The sequence below is a fragment of the Mustelus asterias genome, chromosome 8 (genome assembly GCF_964213995.1).
Source record: "Mustelus asterias chromosome 8, sMusAst1.hap1.1, whole genome shotgun sequence".
Taxonomy (NCBI): domain Eukaryota; kingdom Metazoa; phylum Chordata; class Chondrichthyes; order Carcharhiniformes; family Triakidae; genus Mustelus; species Mustelus asterias.
In genome coordinates, this window is record NC_135808.1 from 18,656,850 (window position 1) to 18,676,849 (window position 20,000).

General features: G+C 49.5%; 1 protein-coding gene across 1 annotated transcript in view; it reads left to right on the forward strand.

Annotated features, from left to right (window-relative positions):
• The window catches only part of LOC144497667 (uncharacterized), a 129,009-nt gene that overhangs the window by 49,886 nt on the left and 59,123 nt on the right, over positions 1–20,000 (forward strand). The window contains 2 exon segments of the mRNA XM_078219109.1: positions 10,057–10,083; positions 10,195–10,205. Of these exon segments, the coding sequence (XP_078075235.1) occupies positions 10,057–10,083; positions 10,195–10,205 (38 nt within the window).

Consider the following 20,000-nt stretch of genomic DNA (forward strand, 5'->3'; position numbering starts at 1 on the left):
ACGGGGTGGGAGAATCATGTCCATGTACACACACACACACACGATTATACACATACATGTACACACACACACACACGATTATACACATACATGTACACACACACACACAGACACACACACACACACACGATTATACACATACATGTACACACACACACACAATTATACACATACATGTACACACACACACACACGATTATACACATACATGTACACACACACACACAGACACACACACACACACGATTATACACATACATGTACACACACACACACAATTATACACATACATGTACACACACACACAGACACACACAGACACACACACACGATTATACACATACATGTACACACACACACACGATTATGCACATACATGTACACACACACACAGATACAGACTCACACTCACACCCACACAAACAAACACACACACACTCGCACAGACATATACATGCACACACACAGATGTACACACACACGCTCACACACAGTCAAATGCACACATATACACACACTTGCACACACATCACACACCCACTGACACATACATCCACAGATACACATCGCACATGCAGACACACACGTATGTACTCAGTCATAGACATACGCACACATTGACACATAGCATTCACTCACAAACATGCACACTCACACATACACGGGCACTCACACACTCTCTTACACACACATGTACACACACACATTCAGAAGCACACACAGTCACTCTCACACAAACACACTGTCACAGACACACGTGTTGTGTCATGAGATTGGACAGGTTAGAGTTGTGTCTGGTGGAGTTTAGGAGAACCAGAGGCGATTAGATTGAAACACCAGATTCTGAGGGGTGTTGACAGGGGGGATGTGGAGAGGATGTTTCCTCTTGTCGGGGAATCTGGAACTGGGGGTCACTGTTTAAGAATAATGGGCCCCATGTTTAAGACGGGATGGGGGGATATATTTTCTCTCCGAGGGCGGTGAGTCTCTGGAACTCTCTTCCTCAAAAGGCAGTGTTTGAATGTTTTTAAGGCAGAGTGAGATAGATTCTTGATTAACGAGGGGGTGAAAGGTTATCAGGGGGTCGGCAGCAATGTGGGACTGAGGTTACAATCAGATCAGCTGCGATCTTATAGAATGGTGCAGCAGGCTCGAGTGGCCGAGTGGCCGAGTGGCCGACTCCTGGCGCTAATTTGTATCTCTGCATGTTCACTGTCTGACTCTGGGCTTCCACATGCTCCTCACCTCCCACCGGCAAAGGTTTATTATCAGGGCGCCCCTGACAGTGTAGCACCACTGTGAATAAATCTCTTCATCCCACCCTCCCTCGCTCCCTCTCTCCCTCGCTCCCTCTCTCCCTCCCTCTCTCCCTCCCTCTCTCCCTCCCTCCCTCCCTCTCTCCCTCCCTCCCTCCCTCCCTCCCTCTCTCCCTCCCTCTCTCCCTCCCTCACTCCCTCCCTCTCTTCATCCCGCCCTCCCTCGCTCCCTCTCTCCCTCCCTCTCTCCCTCCCTCCCTCTCTCCCTCCCTCCCTCCCTCGCTCCCTCTCTCCCTCCCTCTCTCCCTCCCTCTCTCCCTCCCTCTCTCCCTCCCTCGCTCCCCCTCTCCCTCCCTCTCTCCCTCCCTCTCTCCCTCCCTCGCTCCCTCTCTCCCTCCCTCGCTCCCTCTCTCTCCCTCCCTCTCTCCCTCCCTCGCTCCCTCTCTCTCCCTCCCTCTCTCCCTCCCTCTCTCCCTCCCTCTCTCCCTCCCTCTCTCCCTCCCTCTCTCCCTCCCTCTCTCCCTCCCTCCCTCGCTCCCTCTCTCCCTCCCTCTCTCCCTCCCTCTCTCCCTCCCTCCCTCCCTCTTTCTCTTTCTCTCCCTCCCTCCCCTCTCCCTCCCCTCTCCCTCCCTCTCTCCCCTCTCCCTCCCTCTCTCTCTCCCTCTCTCTCTCCCTCCCTCTCTCTCTCCCTCTCTCTCTATCTCTCCCTCCACCCTCTCTCGCTCACTCCCTCCCTCCCTCTCTTCCTCCCTCTCTCCCTCTCTCTCTCCCGCTCTCTCTATCTCTCCCTCCACCCTCTCTCCCTCCCTCCCTCCCTCCCGATGGCCGAGTGACAAGGGAGGGAGGGAGGGAGAGATGAAGAGATTTAATTGACTTGTTTGTGGCAGAGGAATCACAGGGGCTGGGGTTTGGGTTCATCTTCATCTGCTGCAGCCCATCTCCATTCCATACTTTACACCGTGTGGCAAAAGTGCACAGCATGGAATCTCCACCAGGTGGCGCCTAGAGACTGCATTTACAACAGTACAGCACGGGAACAGGAACAAGCCCTTGGGCCTTAACATGACGCCAAATTAAATTAATCCCTTCTGCCTGCCCTTGGTCCATATTCCTCTATTCCTGCATATTCATGTGCTTATCTAAAGGCCCCTTAAACACCCCTATCGTATCTGCCTCCCCCACCACCCCTGGCAGCGCATTCATGTCCTTTCTGGGTGTGGACCAGATTTCCCAAATCAAGAATGTCTCTCACCATAATGTATCTGCTGGCCTGGACAAGATGGGCTGAAGGGCCTCTTTCCGTGCTGTAAACCTCTATGATTCTAAGCGCATGTTACTGTTCAGTGGGTTCTTGGGCACCTCGTCCCCTACTGGAGCTGGAGTTGGACAATTTGCCGCAGCAGCTTTTTTCCTGCCTTTGCCTGCTTTCCTTTTGTCCGCTCCTTGGTCTGGTGGCGTGAATTTCACTTTTGGGTGGTGCAAACAGAGAGTTTGCGAGAAGTCCCAGGTTCAAATCCCAGACAAGCCCGCATTTGTTTTGGGGCGGCCCGGTGGCACAGTGGTTAGCACCGCTGCCTCACAGCGCCAGGGACCCGGGTTCGATTCCCGGCTTGGGTCACTGTCTGTGCGGAGTCTGCACCTTCTCCCCGTGTCTGCGTGGGTTTCCTCCGGGTGCTCCAGTTCCCTCCCACAGTCTGAAAGACGTGCTGGTTTGGTGCATTGTCCGTGCTAAATTCTCCCTGCGTGTACCCGAACAGGTGCTGGAGTGTGGCAACTCAGGGATTTTCACAGTAACTTCATTGCAGTGTTAATGTCAGCCTACTTGTGACACTGATAATAAACCTTTGTGTTGACTTTTCCTTTGTCCTTTTGCTGCAGCTTTCGACAGATTTGAGCTTTTCTGTGTGCCTCTCCGAGCTGAGTCTTCCCTGTCGCCAATATTTCACATCCAGCCAGCCATTGTTAGCCTTCCCTTTGCCCTGGTTCCAGCCGCCTTCTGGTCGGACCTGGGTTCTCAGTGTCCTCTCTGCAGCATTTTAAAAAGCTGTTTTATCTCCACTTCCGGACCCCACCTTTAAGGACAGCAGAGCTTCCTCAGTGTTTCTCAGTGAGAGGTTTTATTGAACTGATTTGAAATGACAGCCTACAGTGAGGTTGCCTCATGGTACAGTCAGATGTGACGTTAGACTGATTAGATTTCACCATCCAAACATTGTGGGTCGTTATTCCCCTGCTAATTTATTTACCCGTGGGGTGTGGACATCATTGGCAAGGTCAGCGTTTCTTGCCCATCTCTAATTGCCCCTTGAACTGAGTGTCTCACTTGGCCGTTTCAGAGAGGCAGTGAGTCAACATTGCAGTGGGTCTCGAGTCACATGTAGGCCAGACCGGGTAAGGATGGCAGATTTCTTGCAGACGTAAATGAATAAGAAATAGTTCAGAGAAGGTTCACTAGATTGATTCCAGGGATGAAGGACTTGCCTCATAAAGGAAGATCGAAAAGTTTAGTATCATAGAATCTTAGAAACCCTACAGTGCAGAAAGAGGCCATTCGGCCCATCGAGTCAGCACCGACCACAATCCCACCCAGGCCCTACCTCCATATCCCTACACATTTACCCGCTAATCCCTCTAACCTACACATCTCAGGACACTAAGGGGCAATTTTAGCATGGCCAATCAACCTGACCCGCACATCTTTGGAGTGTGGGAGGAAACCGGAGCACCCAGAGGAAACCCACGCAGACACGGGGAGAATGTGCAAACTCCACACAGACAGTGACCCGAGCCGGGAATCGAACCCAGGTCCCTGGAGCTGTGAAGCAGCAGTGCTAACCACTGTGCTACCGTGCCGCCCAAACTCGCTATACTATACTCGCTGGAGTTTAGAAGAATAAGAGGAGATCTTATTGAGATATATAAGATGCTAAAGGAGATTAACAGGGGAGACAGAGAGAGGATGTTTCCCCTTGTTGGACATTCTCTTTTGATTTGATTTGATTTATTATTGTCACATGTGTTAACACACAGTGAAAAGTATTGTTTCTTGCACGCTATACAGACAAAGCATACCGTTCATCGAGTACATAGGGGAGAAGGAAAGGAGAGAGTGCAGAATGTAGTGTCACAGTCATAGCTCGGGTGTAGAGAAAGATCAACTTAATATAAGGTAGGTCCATTCAAAAGTCTGACAGCAGCAGAGAAGAAGCTGTTCTTGAGTCAGTTGGTATGTGACCTCAGACTTTTGTATCTTTTTCCCAACAGAAGAAGGTGGAAGAGAGACTGTCCGGGGTGTGGGGTTCTTAATTATTCTGGCTGCTTTTCCAAGGCAGCAGGAGTGTAGACGGAGTCAATGGATGGGAGGCTGGTTTGAGTGATGGACTGGGCTTTGTTCACGACCTTTTGTAGTTTCTTGTAGTCTTGGGCAGAGCAGGAGCCAGACCAAGCTGTGATACATCCAGAAAGGATGTTTCCTCTTGTGGCTGAGTCCAGAACCAGGGGGCACTGTTTTAAATGAGGGGCTGCTCTTTCAGGGCAGAGATGAGGAGAATGTTTCTCTCTCAGAGGGTTGTGCAGCTTTGGAACTCTCTGCCTCAGGTGGGAGGGGGGGGGGGGGGTCACTGAATATTTTTACCATGGAGGTGGATAGATTCTTGTTCGGCAAGGGGGTTAAAGGTTATTGGGGGATGATGGGGAATGTGGAACTCGAAACACAAACAGACCAGACATGGTCTTGTTGAATCACATCTCCCTCTGTCTCAAACTGCCTCTTTCTCTCGATTCCATATCCTTCTATTTCATTCTGCTTCTCCCTATTCCATTCTTTCCTCATTCTCTCTCTCTCTCTGTCTCTCTCTGTCTCTCTCTGTCTCTCCCTGTCTCTCTCTGTCTCTCTCTGTCTCTCTCTCTCTCTGTGTGTCTCTCTCTCTCTGTCTCTCTCTCTCTGTCTCTCTCTCTCTCTCTGTCTCTTTCTCTGTGTGTCTCTCTCTCTCTGTGTCTCTCTCTCGCTGTGTCACTCTCTCTCTCTCTGTGTCTCGCTCTCTCTGTGTGTCTCTCTCTCTCTCTCTCTGTCTCTCTGTCTCTCTCTCTCTCTGTCTCCCTCTCTCGCTGTGTCACTCTCTCTCTCTCTCTCTGTCTCTCTCTCTCTCTCTGTCTCTCTCTCTCCCTGTGTCTCTCTCTCTCTGATGCACTATCAATCGAGCAAAGACTAGTTTGTATGCAAGAACAAATAGGCTTTTATTAGCAAAAGACTTGGAGCACACCCATGCTGATGAACTGGCCCAGAAACTGAGGCAGGGGGTGGGGAGCAGTCACCTTTATACCTGGACCAGAGGGGGAGGAGTCTCAGGCAGGGCCGGCAGGGGCGTGTCCAGGCATGTCACACACACACACACAGGCAATAAGCTAACAGTGGTTTACCACATTCACCCCCTGCTTTTAAAAAAGAGTCCGGCGGGGGTGAGGTGGGTGGAACGATATTTACAGAATTACAAAGTTACAAATTCAGTCTCTCTGGGGGCTTGATCTGCCGCTGCGACCGCCGTAGTGCCGGTCGTGGTGTCGGTTCCGGTGGCCGCGGTGTTGGTTCAGGCGCCAGGCCGTAGTCGCTCGAGTCGTCTGTAGTCCCTTCCGGTTGTTGGGAGCGTGGTGGCGGCTCCTGGGGCTCAGGCGTGCTGTATACGGGGGTTGGAGGTGTGGGGTTGTGGGTCGTCGTGGTCCCTGGGACACCTGCGGGTGCCAGGTCTCGAATGGAGACCGTGTCCTCCCGCCCGTCGTGATACGCCACATAGGCGTATTGGGTGTTGGCGTGGAGGAGTTGGACCCTTTCGACCAGGGGGTCCGACTTATGGGTCCTCACGTGCTTCCGGAGCAGGACAGGGCTTGGGGACGTCAGCCACGACGGTAGTGAGGCCCCCGAGGAGGACCTTCTGGGGAAAACAAACATTCTTTCATGAGGGGTAGCATTGGTAGCTGTGCAAAGGAGTGATCTAATCGAGTGTAGTGCATCAGGGAGGACCTCTTGCCAGCGGGTGACTGGAAGACCTTTAGACCTCAGAGCTCGTAAAACGGCCTTCCAGACTGTCGCGTTCTCCCTCTCGACCTGTCCGTTCCCCCTGGGGTTGTAGCTGGTGGTCCTACTCGAGGCTATGCCTTTGGAGAGCAGGTACTGTCGCAGCTCATCACTCATAAAGGAGGATCCCCGGTCGCTATGGATATAGCTAGGGAAACCGAACGGGGTGAAGAGGCTGTGCAGGGCCCTGACGACCGTGGCCGAGGTCATATCTGGGTACGGAATAGCGAAGGGGAAACGTGAATATTCGTCAATGACGTTGAGGAAGTATACGTTGCGGTCAGAAGAGGGGAGGGGGCCTTTGAAGTCGACGCTTAGGCGTTCGAAAGGGCGGGTGGCCTTTATGAGGTGTGCTCTGTCTGGCCGATAGAAGTGCGGCTTGCACTCTGCGCAGACCTGGCAGTGTCTGGTTATAGACCTGACTTCCTCAATGGAGTAGGGCAGGTTACGGGCTTTAATGAAGTGAAAAAACCTGGTGACCCCCGGGTGGCAGAGTTCGTTGTGGAGAGTCTGCAATTGGTCTATTTGTGTGCTGGCACATATTCCCCGGGACAGGGCGTCTGGGGGCTCATTGAGCTTCCCGGGCCGGTATAAGATGTCGTAATTGTAGGTGGAAAGTTCGATTCTCCACCTCAATATTTTATCATTTTTGATCTTGCCCCGCTGCGTGTTGTTAAACATGAATGCAACTGACCATTGGTCCGTGAGTAGGGTGAAGCGTTTACCAGCTAAGTAATGGCGCCAGTGCCGTACAGCTTCCACCATGGCTTGGGCCTACTTTTTGACAGAGGAGTGTCGGATTTCAGGGCCATGGAGGGTTCGTGAGAAGAAGGCCACGGGTCTGCCCGCCTGGTTAAGGGTGGCGGCTAGGGCGAAGTCAGACGCATCGCTCTCCACCTGGAACGGGATAGAAACATAGAAACATAGAAAAACTACAGCACAAACAGGCCCTTTGGCCCACAAGTTGTGCCGAACACATCCTTACCTTCTAGACCTACCTATAACCCTCCATCCTATTAAGCTCCATGTACTCATCCAGGAATCTCTTAAAAGACCCTATTGAGTTCGCCTCCACCACCACTGACGGCAGCCGATTCCACTCGCCCACCACCCTCTGTGTGAAAAACTTACCCCGAACATTTCCCTTGTACCTACCCCCCAGCACCCTAAACCTGTGTCCTCTCGTAGCAGACATTTCCACCCTGGGAAAAAGCCTCTGAGAGTCCACCTGATCTATGCCTCTCAACATCTTATACACCTCTATTAGGTCTCCTCTCATCCTTCGTCTCTCCAAGGAGAAAAGACCGAGCTCCCTCAGCCTATCCTCATAAGGCATGCCACTCAATCCAGGCAACATCCTTGTAAATCTCCTCTGCACCCTTTCAATCTTTTCCACATCCTTCCTATAGTGAGGCAACCAGAACTGAGCACAGTACTCCAAGTGGGGTCTGACGAGGGTCTTATATAGCTGCATCATTATCCCCGGACTCCTAAACTCAATCCCTCGATTGATAAAGGCCAGCACACCATACGCCTTCTTAACCACCTCCTCCACCTGCGGGGCCGATTTCAGAGTCCTATGGACCCGGACCCCAAGGTCCTTCTGATCCTCTACAGTACTAAGAGTCTTTCCCTTTATATTGTACTCCTTCATCCCATTTGACCTACCAAAATGGATCATGACGCATTTATCTGGGTTGAAGTCCATCTGCCACTTGTCCGCCCAGTCTTGCATCCTATCTATGTCCCTCTGTAACTTCTGACATCCCTTCAGACTATCCACAACCCCACCAACCTTCGTGTCGTCGGCAAACTTACCAACCCATCCCTCCGCTTCCTCATCCAGGTCATTTATGAAAATGACAAACAGCAAGGGTCCCAGAACAGATCCCTGGGGCACACCACTGGTGACCGACCTCCATTTAGAAAAAGACCCATCTATACCCACTCTCTGCCTCCTTTGGGCAAGCCAGTTCTGGATCCACCGGGCAGCAGCCCCTTGGATCCCATTCCCTCTCACTTTTTCTAGAAGCCTTGCATGGGGGACCTTATTGAACGCCTTGCTAAAATCCATATAAACCACATCTACCGCCTTCCCTTCGTCAATGTGTTTAGTCACATTTTTGAAGAACTCCACCAGGCTCGTAAAGCACGATCTGCCCTTGACAAAGCCATGCTGAGTATTCTTGAGCATACTAAACCTCTCTAAATGCTCATATATCCTGTCCCTCAGGATCTTCTCCATCAGTTTACCAACCACTGAGGTTAGACTCACCGGTCGGTAATTTCCTGGGCTATCCCTATTCCCCTTCTTGAAAATAGGAACCACATCCGTAATCCTCCAATCCTCCGGCACCTCTCCCGTCTCCATCGAAGACGCAAAGATCATCGCCAGAGGCTCTGCAATCTCTTCCCTCGTCTCCCACAGTAACCTGGGGTACATCCCATCCGGACCCGGCGACTTATCTATCTTGATGCCATTCAAAGATTCCAGCACAACCTCTTTGTTAAAGTCCACATACTCAATCTTTTCAGTCCACCGCACGCCCGCAGTACATCCACCCAGGTCCTTCTCCTCTGTGAAAACCGAGGCAAAATACTCATTGAGCACCTCTGCCATTTCTACTGGTTCCGTACAGACCTTCCCGCCTTCACCTTTTATAGGCCCTATTCCGTCACGTCTCATCCTTTTACTCTTCACATTTTTATAGAACGCCTTAGGGTTCTCCTTAATCCTACCTGCCAGAGCCTTCTCGTGACCCCTTCTGGCTCTCCTAATTTCCTTCTTTAGTCCCTTCCTACAAGCCGTATACTCATCTAAATCCCTATTTTCGCCAAGCTCTCTGAGCCTTTTGTACGCTTTCCTTTTCTTCTCGACTAGGTCCCGCACAGCTTTCGTGCACCACGGTTCCTTTAACCGACCAACACCTCCCTGTCTGCTCGGAACGTTGTCCTGTAGAACTCTAGACAGACATTCCTTGAAAAACTGCCACTGTCTACAGCGTGCATCGTGGCCTTCGTGATGTCTGCTTTGATGCGGTCGAAGGCCAGGCGGGCCTCTGCCGTCAGGGGAAAAGAGGTGGATTTGATGAGCGGACGGGCTTTATCCACATAATTGGGGACCCACTGGGCGTAATATGAGAAGAAGCCCAGGCATCTCCTCAGTGATTTGAGGCTGGTGGGGAGGGGGAGTTCCAGGAGGGGACGCATGTGGTCGGGATCGGGACCGATGACCCCGTTTTCCACAACACAACCAAGGATGGCGAGGCGGCGTGTGTGGAATACGCACTTCTCCTTATTATAGGTCAGATTTAGGAGTGTGGCGGTGTGGAGGAATTTGTGGAGGTTGGCGTCATGGTCCTGCTGATCATGGCCGCAGATGGTGACGTTATCCAGGTGCGGGAAGGTGGCCCGCAGCCCGTTCTGGTCTACCGTTCGGTCCATCTCACGCTGGAAAACTGAGACCATGTTGGTGACGCCGAAGGGGATCCTAAGGAAGTGATAGAGGCGGCCATCCGCCTCGAAGGCAGTATATTGGCGGTCTTCTGGGCGGATAGGGAGCTGGTGGTATGCAGATTTTAAGTCGATGGTAGAGAACACCCGATATTGCGCAATCTGATTAACCATGTCAGATATGCGGGAAGGGGGTGGAGCACGTGTAGCTTGTCGGTTTCGGTCTGGACGACGGAGGCGGAGGTGGTGAGGAAAGTTTCGAAACATCACAGCCAGTGATCGAAGCTGTTAGAGGTTCCTACGGCTTGAGGGTCCAATTCTAATCTATCGGGTTTTAGTATCTGCTCCATCCCAAAACTTTTGCTAATAAAATTGATGCACCATCAATCAAGCAAAGACTAGTTTGTATGCAAGAACAAATAGGCTTTTATTCGCAATAAACTTGGAGCACACCCATGCTGATGAACTGGTCCAGAGACTGAGGTAGGGGGGTTGGGAGCAGTCACCTTTATACCTGGACCGGGGGGGAGGAATCTCAGGCAGGGCCGGCAGGGGCATGCCCAGGCATGTCACACACACACAGGCAATAAGCTTAACAGTGGTTTACCACACTCTCTCTCTCTCTCCCTCTCTGTCTCTGTGTGTGTGTGTGTGTCTCTCTCTCTCTCTGTGTGTCTCTCTCTCTGTCTCTCTCTCTGTCTCTCTCTCTGTCTCTCTCTCTCTCTCTCTGTCTCTCTCTCTCTCTGTCTGTCTCTCTGTCTCTCTCTCTCTCTGTCTCTCTCTCTCTCTGTCTCCCTCTCTCTGTCTGTCTCTCTGTCTGTCTCTCTGTCTCTCTCTCTCTCTCTCTGTCTTTCTCTCTGTCTCTCTCTCTCTGCCTCTCTCTCTGTCTCTGTCTCTCTCTCTGTCTCTCTCTCTGTCTCTTGCTCTCTCTCTCTTTCTCTCTCTCCCCGCACTGTCTCTCTCTCTCTCTCTTGCTCTCTCTCTCTCTCACGCTCCCCGCACTGTGTGTGTGTCTCTCTCTCTCTCTCTGCCTTTTCCCCTCTCTGCCTCACCATCTTAGGACTCTCGCTTGGTCTCTAACACCCCCCCTCTCTCTCCCCCTCTCTCTCCCCCTCTCTGTCCCCCTCTTTGCCTGTCTCACTCTGTCTCCTCCCCTCTCTTGCTCGCTCTTCCCCCTCCCCTTGTATTTGCTGTGTGTTCAGGCTGGAGGTGGGAGGGTTAATCCCTCGATCTCACAGACACTATCACCCTGCCTTTTTACAAAACTACATTGCCAACATGGAGTGATGAGTGCAGTTACCTGTTAGAGCTGGAATACAGGCCGCCAATATCGTTTTGTTAAAGTGTATTCACTGTCCAGAGTATTAAGCTGCCATTGGCAAAGCAGAGAGGCAGCGACAGATCACTGAGTAATATCTGTCACAATCCCTCATACACCATTCCCAAATCCTGTCAGAAATCCACACCATTCCCAAATCCTGTCGGAAATCCACACCATTCCCAAATCCTGCCGGAAATCCACACCATCCCCAGATCCTGTCAAATATCCACACTATTCCCAAATCCTGTCGGAAATCTACTCCATTCCCAAATCCTGTCAGATATCCACACCATTCCTAGATCCTGTCAGATATCCACACTATTCCCAAATCCTGTCAGATATCCACACCATTCCTAGATCCTGTCAGATATCCACACTATTCCCAAATCCTGCTAGAAACCCACACTATTCCCAGATCCTGTCAGAAATCCACACTATTCCCACATCCTGTCGGAAATCCACTCCATTCTTCCTCCGGCATTGCAATGTTGGTAGCGGGGTGGGGGGGGGGGGAGGTGGAGGGGTGGAGGTGGAGGGGGGGCCTGGAATTTCATCACTGCTTCAACTCAAAGCAATGTCCCCCCCACACCATTCAGTTTTGGAATGTCCTGAAAATCTAAGCAACCAAATGAATGGTTCAGATTGGGCTTCAGTGTGGCTGTCTGTGAGACTGACAGTGTGACAGTGTGTGTACAGCCTGTTAGATCTGGGATTGTGTGTGTGTGAGACTGACAGTGTGACAGTGTGTGTACAGACTGTTAGATCTGGGATTGTGTGTGTGTGTGAGACTGACAGTGTGACAGTGTGTGTACAGCCTGTTAGATCTGGGATTGTGTGTGTCTCTGAGACTGACAGTGTTATAGTGTATGGACAGCCTGTTAGATCTGGGATTGTGTGTGTCTCTGAGACTGACAGTGTTATAGTGTATGGACAGGCTGTTTGATCTGGGATTGTGTGTGTGTGAGACTGACAGTGTGACAGTGTGTGTACAGACTGTTAGATCTGGGATTGTGTGTGTGTGTGTGAGACTGACAGTGTGACAGTGTGTGTACAGACTGTTAGATCTGGGATGGTGTGTGTGTGTGTGTGAGACTGACAGTGTTATAGTGTGTGTACAGACTGTTAGATCTGGGATTGTGTGTGTCTGTGACACTGACAGTGTGACAGTGTGTGTACAGACTGTTAGATCTGGGATTGTGTGTGTGTGTCTGTGAGACTGACAGTGTGACAGTGTGTGTACAGGCTGTTAGATCTGGGATTGTGTGTGTCTGTGACACTGACAGTGTGACAGTGTGTGTACAGCCTGTTAGATCTGGGATTGTGTGTGTCTCTGAGACTGACAGTGTTATAGTGTATGGACAGGCTGTTTGATCTGGGATTGTGTGTGTGTGAGACTGACAGTGTTATAGTGTGTGTACAGACTGTTAGATCTGGGATTGTGTGTGTCTGTGACACTGACAGTGTGACAGTGTGTGTACAGACTGTTAGATCTGGGATTGTGTGTGTGTGTCTGTGAGACTGACAGTGTGACAGTGTGTGTACAGGCTGTTAGATCTGGGATTGTGTGTGTGTGTCTGTGAGACTGACAGTGTGACAGTGTGTGTACAGGCTGTTTGATCTGGGATTGTGTGTGTAACTGCCCACCATTGCAGAGAAAGAAAACAAAACAAATGTTGTCAACATTTTGGGAAAAAGGTATTCCAGTCACATGCACCCTATGCCGAAACCTCCCTCACAACAAATACAAGGAAGTGCAAGCTAGCACAGGAATTTACAGCAATCAATCTGAGTGATGGGCATCTTTGGTACTTTATCACTCTGTGATCCGTGCTGTACCTGTCCTGGGAGTGTTTGATGGGGACAGTGTGGAGGGAGCTTTACTCTGTATCTAACCCCGTGCTGTACCTGTCCTGGGAGTGTTTGATGGGGACAGTGTAGAGGGAGCTTTACTCTGTATCTAACCCCGTGCTGTACCTGTCCTGGGAGTGGTTGATGGGGACAGTGTAGAGGGAGCTTTACTCTGTATCTAACCCCGTGCTGTACCCAGTTTGATTGTGTGTTATGCTGAGCAGAGTTTGATGTGTTGCTAACTTGATGAGCTAAGTTGATTGAGTAAAAGCTGCTTATTGACTGGCTGGCGCCTGTCATTGCTGGAGCTGCGAGTCGCTGTTTGTAGTGTAGTTTTGGCTGGCCTTCGCTGGCGAGGGTGCCGGGCTGGGAATCTCTGCACTTTGATTACAGTGAGTGACGGCTGCTCTGCCCAGGCTGATGCCAGCCTGTGACCGCAGGCTCTCCGAGCAGCTGTCACTGGGCTATCCTCCGAGGCTCACTCTTGGCTGTTCTCCTGTCAGAGAATAGAATCATAGAATCCCTACATTGCAGAAGGAGGCCATTCGGCCCATCTAGTCTGCACCGACCACCCAGGCCCTATCCCCAAAACCCCACACATTTACCCTGCTCGTCCTCCTGACACTAAGGGTCAATTTAGCATGGCCAATCCACCTAACCTGCACATCTTTGGACTGTGGGAGGAAACCAGAGCACCCGGAGGAAACCCACGCCGACACGGGGAGAATGTGCAAACTCTGCACAGACAGTGACCTGAGGCTGGAATCGAACCCGGGTCCCTGGCGCTGTGAGGCAGCAGTGCTAACCACTGTGTTGCCGTGCCGTCAAGTGGATGTGAAAGGCCCGCCCTGTAGCGTCCCTTCCTGGGCGCCTGCCCAGAGTCCTGGCCAGTATTTAGCCCTCAAACCAACGTCATGAAAACAGGCATCCTCGTCATTTTTACACTCTACTGGCCTGAGCTGGTCTTCTCCACCTTAAAATGGAGCACCAGGAAAAACTGGGAAGTAAGAATACTGTTCCAAACTGTCCATTTCCCCGCCTCTCCCTGCCCCCCCCCTCCCCCCCACCCCCCCCACACCCCATTCCCTCAGGAGGCCCAGCAGGCTGGAAGCTGACATGTCAAATACTAGGCCTCAGGCTTACTGCTAAACCAGGAGAGGTGACCGAAGGATAGGCCTTTTGAAAAAGAAATTATTAAAAACAAGAGCAGTTCCTTGCGGCTTGTTCTGTCACTGTGCGCACAGCAGTTGTGTGAGCTCACAGCTTTAATTTGTTTGCTGTTTTGCCTTGGAATGCTGAGCGTGGGAGGGATTTTACTCATTAATTAAGATTGCTGCCTGAGATGGCTTTTCCAGGACCGCACTCTGTCCAGTGAGCGGGAGAGACAGCTGGGGCCTCAGTGGGAGGGAGTGCCAGGGTTCGGAGGGGCAGGAATAGCTGACTGCGGAGACAGCCTGGCACTGTGTGTGTGGCGTATGCACACTGCCGGGTCTCAGCAGCTCATTCACAGGCACAGCGGCACAACCAGCACCTCTCTCCATCCGTTCATTCTCCCTCGCTCCATCTCTTCATCAATTCTCTCTCCCTCTCTCTCTCTCTATCCATTCATTCTCCCTCTCTCCATCTCTTCACCAACTCTCTCTCCCTCTCTCTCTCCATCCGTTCATTCTCCCTCTCTCCATCTCTTCATCAATTCTCTCTCCCTCTCTCTCTCCATCCATTCACTCTCTCGATCTCTTCACCAACTCTCTCTCCCCTCTCTCTCCATCCGTTCACTCTCTCTCTCCATCTTTTCAACTGTCTACCTCTCCCTCTCTCTCTTTCCATCTGTTCACTCTCCACCTTGTGATGGCACTGTGCTATTTTGATATATTTTATGTTTAAGGTGGCAATGTTTTGTTGGAAGAGTCGATTTTTCTCGGAGACCATGCAGCTGAGAATGCAGGATAGTAACTAATTTTAGCTCGGAATGTGTTACTTTGTCGAGTTAATGGACCTTTTGTTTATTTAGATTCTCCTGGGATTTTTGACTAGGTATGCAGAGTAATGAGAGTTTTGATTAGGTTGATTGACAGAGACCGAGTCACGTGATTAATGGGAGGAGCTAAGCTTGCGGAAAAGAACAGTTTCGTTTTCATTTTAAAATACAAGCGGTTGCTGCCTGGACCTGCTAGAGGAAAGTGTCTCTCTGTTTCTCTCCCTCTCTCTCTAAAAGTTTTGTGAAAGGTCCCAGACCATTAACCTAAGTCGCAAGCAAGTATGCCTGTGTTTTGCTAACTAATTTTAAAGAGGGGACGTTGCTTGATTGGAACTAATAGTGATAGGTCAGCAGTTAAGAATTGTATCGTGTTACGTTTAAGTTTTGTTCAATTGTTAAAGGTTACGCTAATTCATTTGTTATAGTTAAACTGTGTTATTAAATCAAGTTTGCTTTGATAAAAGCTCCCTTGTTTGTCAGTACAATCGCACCTGGAGTGAAACATCCTTTCCTCACATTAATGTCAAAATAGAAAGTTGTTGGACTTTAGTCTGACTTCATAATACGGGTTTCTGACCTGGAGCCCTAACACTCTCTCCACCTCTTCACCAATTCCACCCTCCCCCTCTCTCTTTCCATCTGTTCACTCTCCCTCTCGCCACCTCTTTACCAACTCTATCTCTCTCTCTCTCCATCTGCACCCTCTCCACCATTTCACTCTCCTTTCTATCCCTTTCACTTTCGCTCTCAGTCCATCTCTTTACACTTGACCCTGTCTCTCAGACTTTACACAACCTTCCTGTCATTTCACCCTTTCTTTCTTCCTGTTCCTTCATCGTGTCCCCTCTCTCCGCCTTCCATCATTCTTTTTTCTCCCTCAATGCTTTAAGGATTACTCTGTGTGTATAGGAGCCCTGTTTATTCAGCAGGGTAAGGATTACTCTGTGTGTATAGGAGCCCTGTTTATTCAGCAGGGTAAGGATTACTCTGTGTGTATAGGATCCCTGTTTATTCAGCAGGGTAAAGATTACTCACTGTGTATAGGATCCCTGTTTATTCAGCAGGGTAAAGATTACTCACTGTGTATAGGATCCCTGTTTATTCAGCAGGGTAAAGATTACTCACTGTGTATAGGATCCCTGTTTATTCAGCAGGGTAAAGATTACTCACTGTGTATAGGATCCCTGTTTATTCAGCAGGGTAAAGATTACTCACTGTGTATAGGATCCCTGTTTATTCAGCAGGGTAAAGATTACTCACTGTGTATAGGATCCCTGTTTATTCAGCAGGGTAAAGATTACTCACTGTGTATAGGATCCCTGTTTATTCAGCAGGGTAAGGATTACTCTGTGTGTATAGGATCCCTGTTTATTCAGCAGGGTAAAGATTACTCACTGTGTATAGGATCCCTGTTTATTCAGCAGGGTAAAGATTACTCACTGTGTATAGGATCCCTGTTTATTCAGCAGGGTAAAGATTACTCACTGTGTATAGGATCCCTGTTTATTCAGCAGGGTAAAGATTACTCACTGTGTATAGGATCCCTGTTTATTCAGCAGGGTAAAGATTACTCACTGTGTATAGGATCCCTGTTTATTCAGCAGGGTAAAGATTACTCACTGTGTATAGGATCCCTGTTTATTCAGCAGGGTAAAGATTACTCACTGTGTATAGGATCCCTGTTTATTCAGCAGGGTAAAGATTACTCACTGTGTATAGGATCCCTGTTTATTCAGCAGGGTAAAGATTACTCACTGTGTATAGGATCCCTGTTTATTCAGCAGGGTAAAGATTACTCACTGTGTATAGGATCCCTGTTTATTCAGCAGGGTAAAGATTACTCACTGTGTATAGGATCCCTGTTTATTCAGCAGGGTAAAGATTACTCACTGTGTATAGGATCCCTGTTTATTCAGCAGGGTAAGGATTACTCTGTGTGTATAGGATCCCTGTTTATTCAGCAGGGTAAAGATTACTCACTGTGTATAGGATCCCTGTTTATTCAGCAGGGTAAGGATTACTCTGTGTGTATGGGATCCCTGTTTATTCAGCAGGGTAAAGATTACTCACTGTGTATAGGATCCCTGTTTATTCAGCAGGGTAAAGATTACTCACTGTGTATAGGATCCCTGTTTATTCAGCAGGGTAAGGATCACTCATTGTTTATTAAACAGGGTGTACAAGGCGACAGACTAAATGCTGGAAAGTGTGATTAGAATAGATAGGTTCTTGATGGCCAGCACAGGCACGATGGGTCGAAGGGCCTCTTCCTGTGCTGTATAGATCTATGACAATGATCCATTTAACTCCACATATCTTTAAGAAGGATGTCCCTCCAACCTCTCGCACTGTCCACTGTAAGGAATGTTTCCCCTTTAGCCTCACCTTAAGCCTCCATCAGCATGGTAACATTACTTTTCGAGTAACTTTAAGGTATAGTCCTTTAACCCTCTCCCTGGTCTGTTGTAAAGTATCAGCTCCAGTCTCCCTCACGTATCTACTGTAAGTATGTCTCCTCTTTAGTTCCTTTATTTATCAGCAGTTATTTTCCCCCTTTAACCTGAGCCCTCACCTCAATCCACACTCACCCACCACCTCAATTTACTGTAAAATACATCTCCCCGAACCTCTCGCTCATCCGTGGGGTGTGTCTCCTTTAAACCTCGCTCCTGTTGACTGTTCAGATCCGTTCAACCAACGCACAGTCTTCTCTCTCTCTCTCTCTCTCATGTGGATCACTCGTGAAGATAGAATCACAGAATCATAGACTCTTACAGAGCAGAAGGAGGCCATTCGGCCCATCGAGTCTGCACCGACCACAATCCCAACCAGGCCCTATCCCCATAACTCTATGTATTTACCCTGGCTAGTCCCCCTGTCACTAAGGGAGAACTTAGCATGGCCAATCCACCTAACCTGCACATCTTTGGAGTGTGTGAGGAAACCGGAGCACCCGGAGGAAACCCATGCAGACACGGGGAGAACGTGCCAACTCCTCACAGACAGGGACCCGAGGCCAAAATTGAACCCGGGTCCCTGGAGCTGTGAGACAGCAGTGCTAACCACCGTGCCGTCACTACTTTGAAGAAGAGTAGTTGGAGGAGAGGGCGCGAGGCGGGGTTCGATCTCCATCGCACAAACAAAACCAGCCCGCAGATTCCCCGCTGGTTAAAGCGGATCATGGGATCTTGCTGTGCACAAAGAAGCTTCCTGCGATTCCGGCGTTATGCTGGTGGATTTAGAATATACAGAACCAAACTCAAATTCGAGAGAAGATAATTAAATCAGTTAATTAAATAATCCTCTGAGGGAAAAAAAAGGCAGTCAGCCGTGATGGTGAGGCTGAAACTTGCAGCTATGAAGAGAGGCTGGTTAGGCTGAGGTTGTTCTCCTCAGAGCAGAGAAAGCTGAGGGGGGGATCTGATTGAGGCGTACAAGGGACATAGATAGGGGAAACTTCTCCCCTTAGCAGAGGGTGCTCCAGTTTCCTCCCACTGTCCAAAGGTGTGCGGGTTAGGCTGATTGGCCGTGCTCAATTGCCCTTTAGTGTCCCAGGATGTGTAGGTTAGAGGGACCAGCAGAGGCTGTGGGGATCGGGCCTGGGTGGGATTATTGTCAGTACAGACTCGATGGAGTAAAAGACCTCCTTCTGCACTGTAGGATTTCTATAATTCTCTGACCTTTCATCAGAGCTGAAGGCAAAGATCCACCATTGACATTCCCTTTGTCCAATTACAGCGCCCCCTCGACCCCACCCCCCCCACCCCCCACCGCCCCACCGCCACCCCCCCCGCCCCATCCCCTCAACCTTCCCAGTATAAATTTTATCTGATTTTCTTTGCTTTCAGCTTGGACGAAGGGTCATCCAGACTCGAAGCGTTGGCTCTATTCTTTCTCCACAGATGATGTCAGACCTGTGATTTTTCCAGCATGTTCTGTTTTTGTTACCATAGCACACGAGGTTACGGACCAAGTGCTGGAAAATGGGATTAGAATAGAAAGGTGGTTGATGGCCAGCGCAGGCATGATGGGCCGAAGGGCCTCTTGCTCTGCTGTATGACTATGATTACCACTCGCTGCGTTAATGAAAGTCCTTCCTCACATTCCCCCCGCATAGTCCCGGATAATTCAGCAGGGTAAGGATTACTCACTGTGTAACTGTACATAGTCCCGGATAATTCAGCAGGGTAAGGATTACTCACTGTGTAACAGTACATAGTCCCTGATAATTCAGCAGGGTAAGGATTACTCACTGTGTAACTGTACATAGTCCCTGATAATTCAGCAGGGTAAGGATTACTCACTGTGTAACTGTACATAGTCCCTGATAATTCAGCAGGGTAAGGATTACTCACTGTGTAACTGTACATAGTCCCTGATAATTCAGCAGGGTAAGGATTACTCACTGTGTAACTGTACATAGTCCCTGATAATTCAGTGGGGTAAGGATTGCTTACTTTGTAACTGTACATAGTCCCGGATAATTCAGCAGGGTAAGGATTACTCACTGTAACTGTACATAGTCCCTGATATTTCAGCAGGGTAAGGATTACTCACTGTAACTGTACATAGTCCCTGATATTTCAGCAGGGTAAGGATTACTCACTGTGTAACAGTACATAGTCCCTGATAATTCAGCAGGGTAAGGATTACTCACTGTGTAACTGTACATAGTCCCTGATAATTCAGCAGGGTAAGGATTACTCACTGTGTAACTGTACATAGTCCCTGATAATTCAGTGGGGTAAGGATTGCTTACTTTGTAACTGTACATAGTCCCGGATAATTCAGCAGGGTAAGGATTACTCACTGTAACTGTACATAGTCCCTGATATTTCAGCAGGGTAAGGATTACTCACTGTAACTGTACATAGTCCCTGATATTTCAGCAGGGTAAGGATTACTCACTGTGTAACTGTACATAGTCCCTGATAATTCAGCAGGGTAAGGATTACTCACTGTAACTGTACATAGTCCCTGATATTTCAGCAGGGTAAGGATTACTCACTGTAACTGTACATAGTCCCTGATATTTCAGCAGGGTAAGGATTACTCACTGTAACTGTACATAGT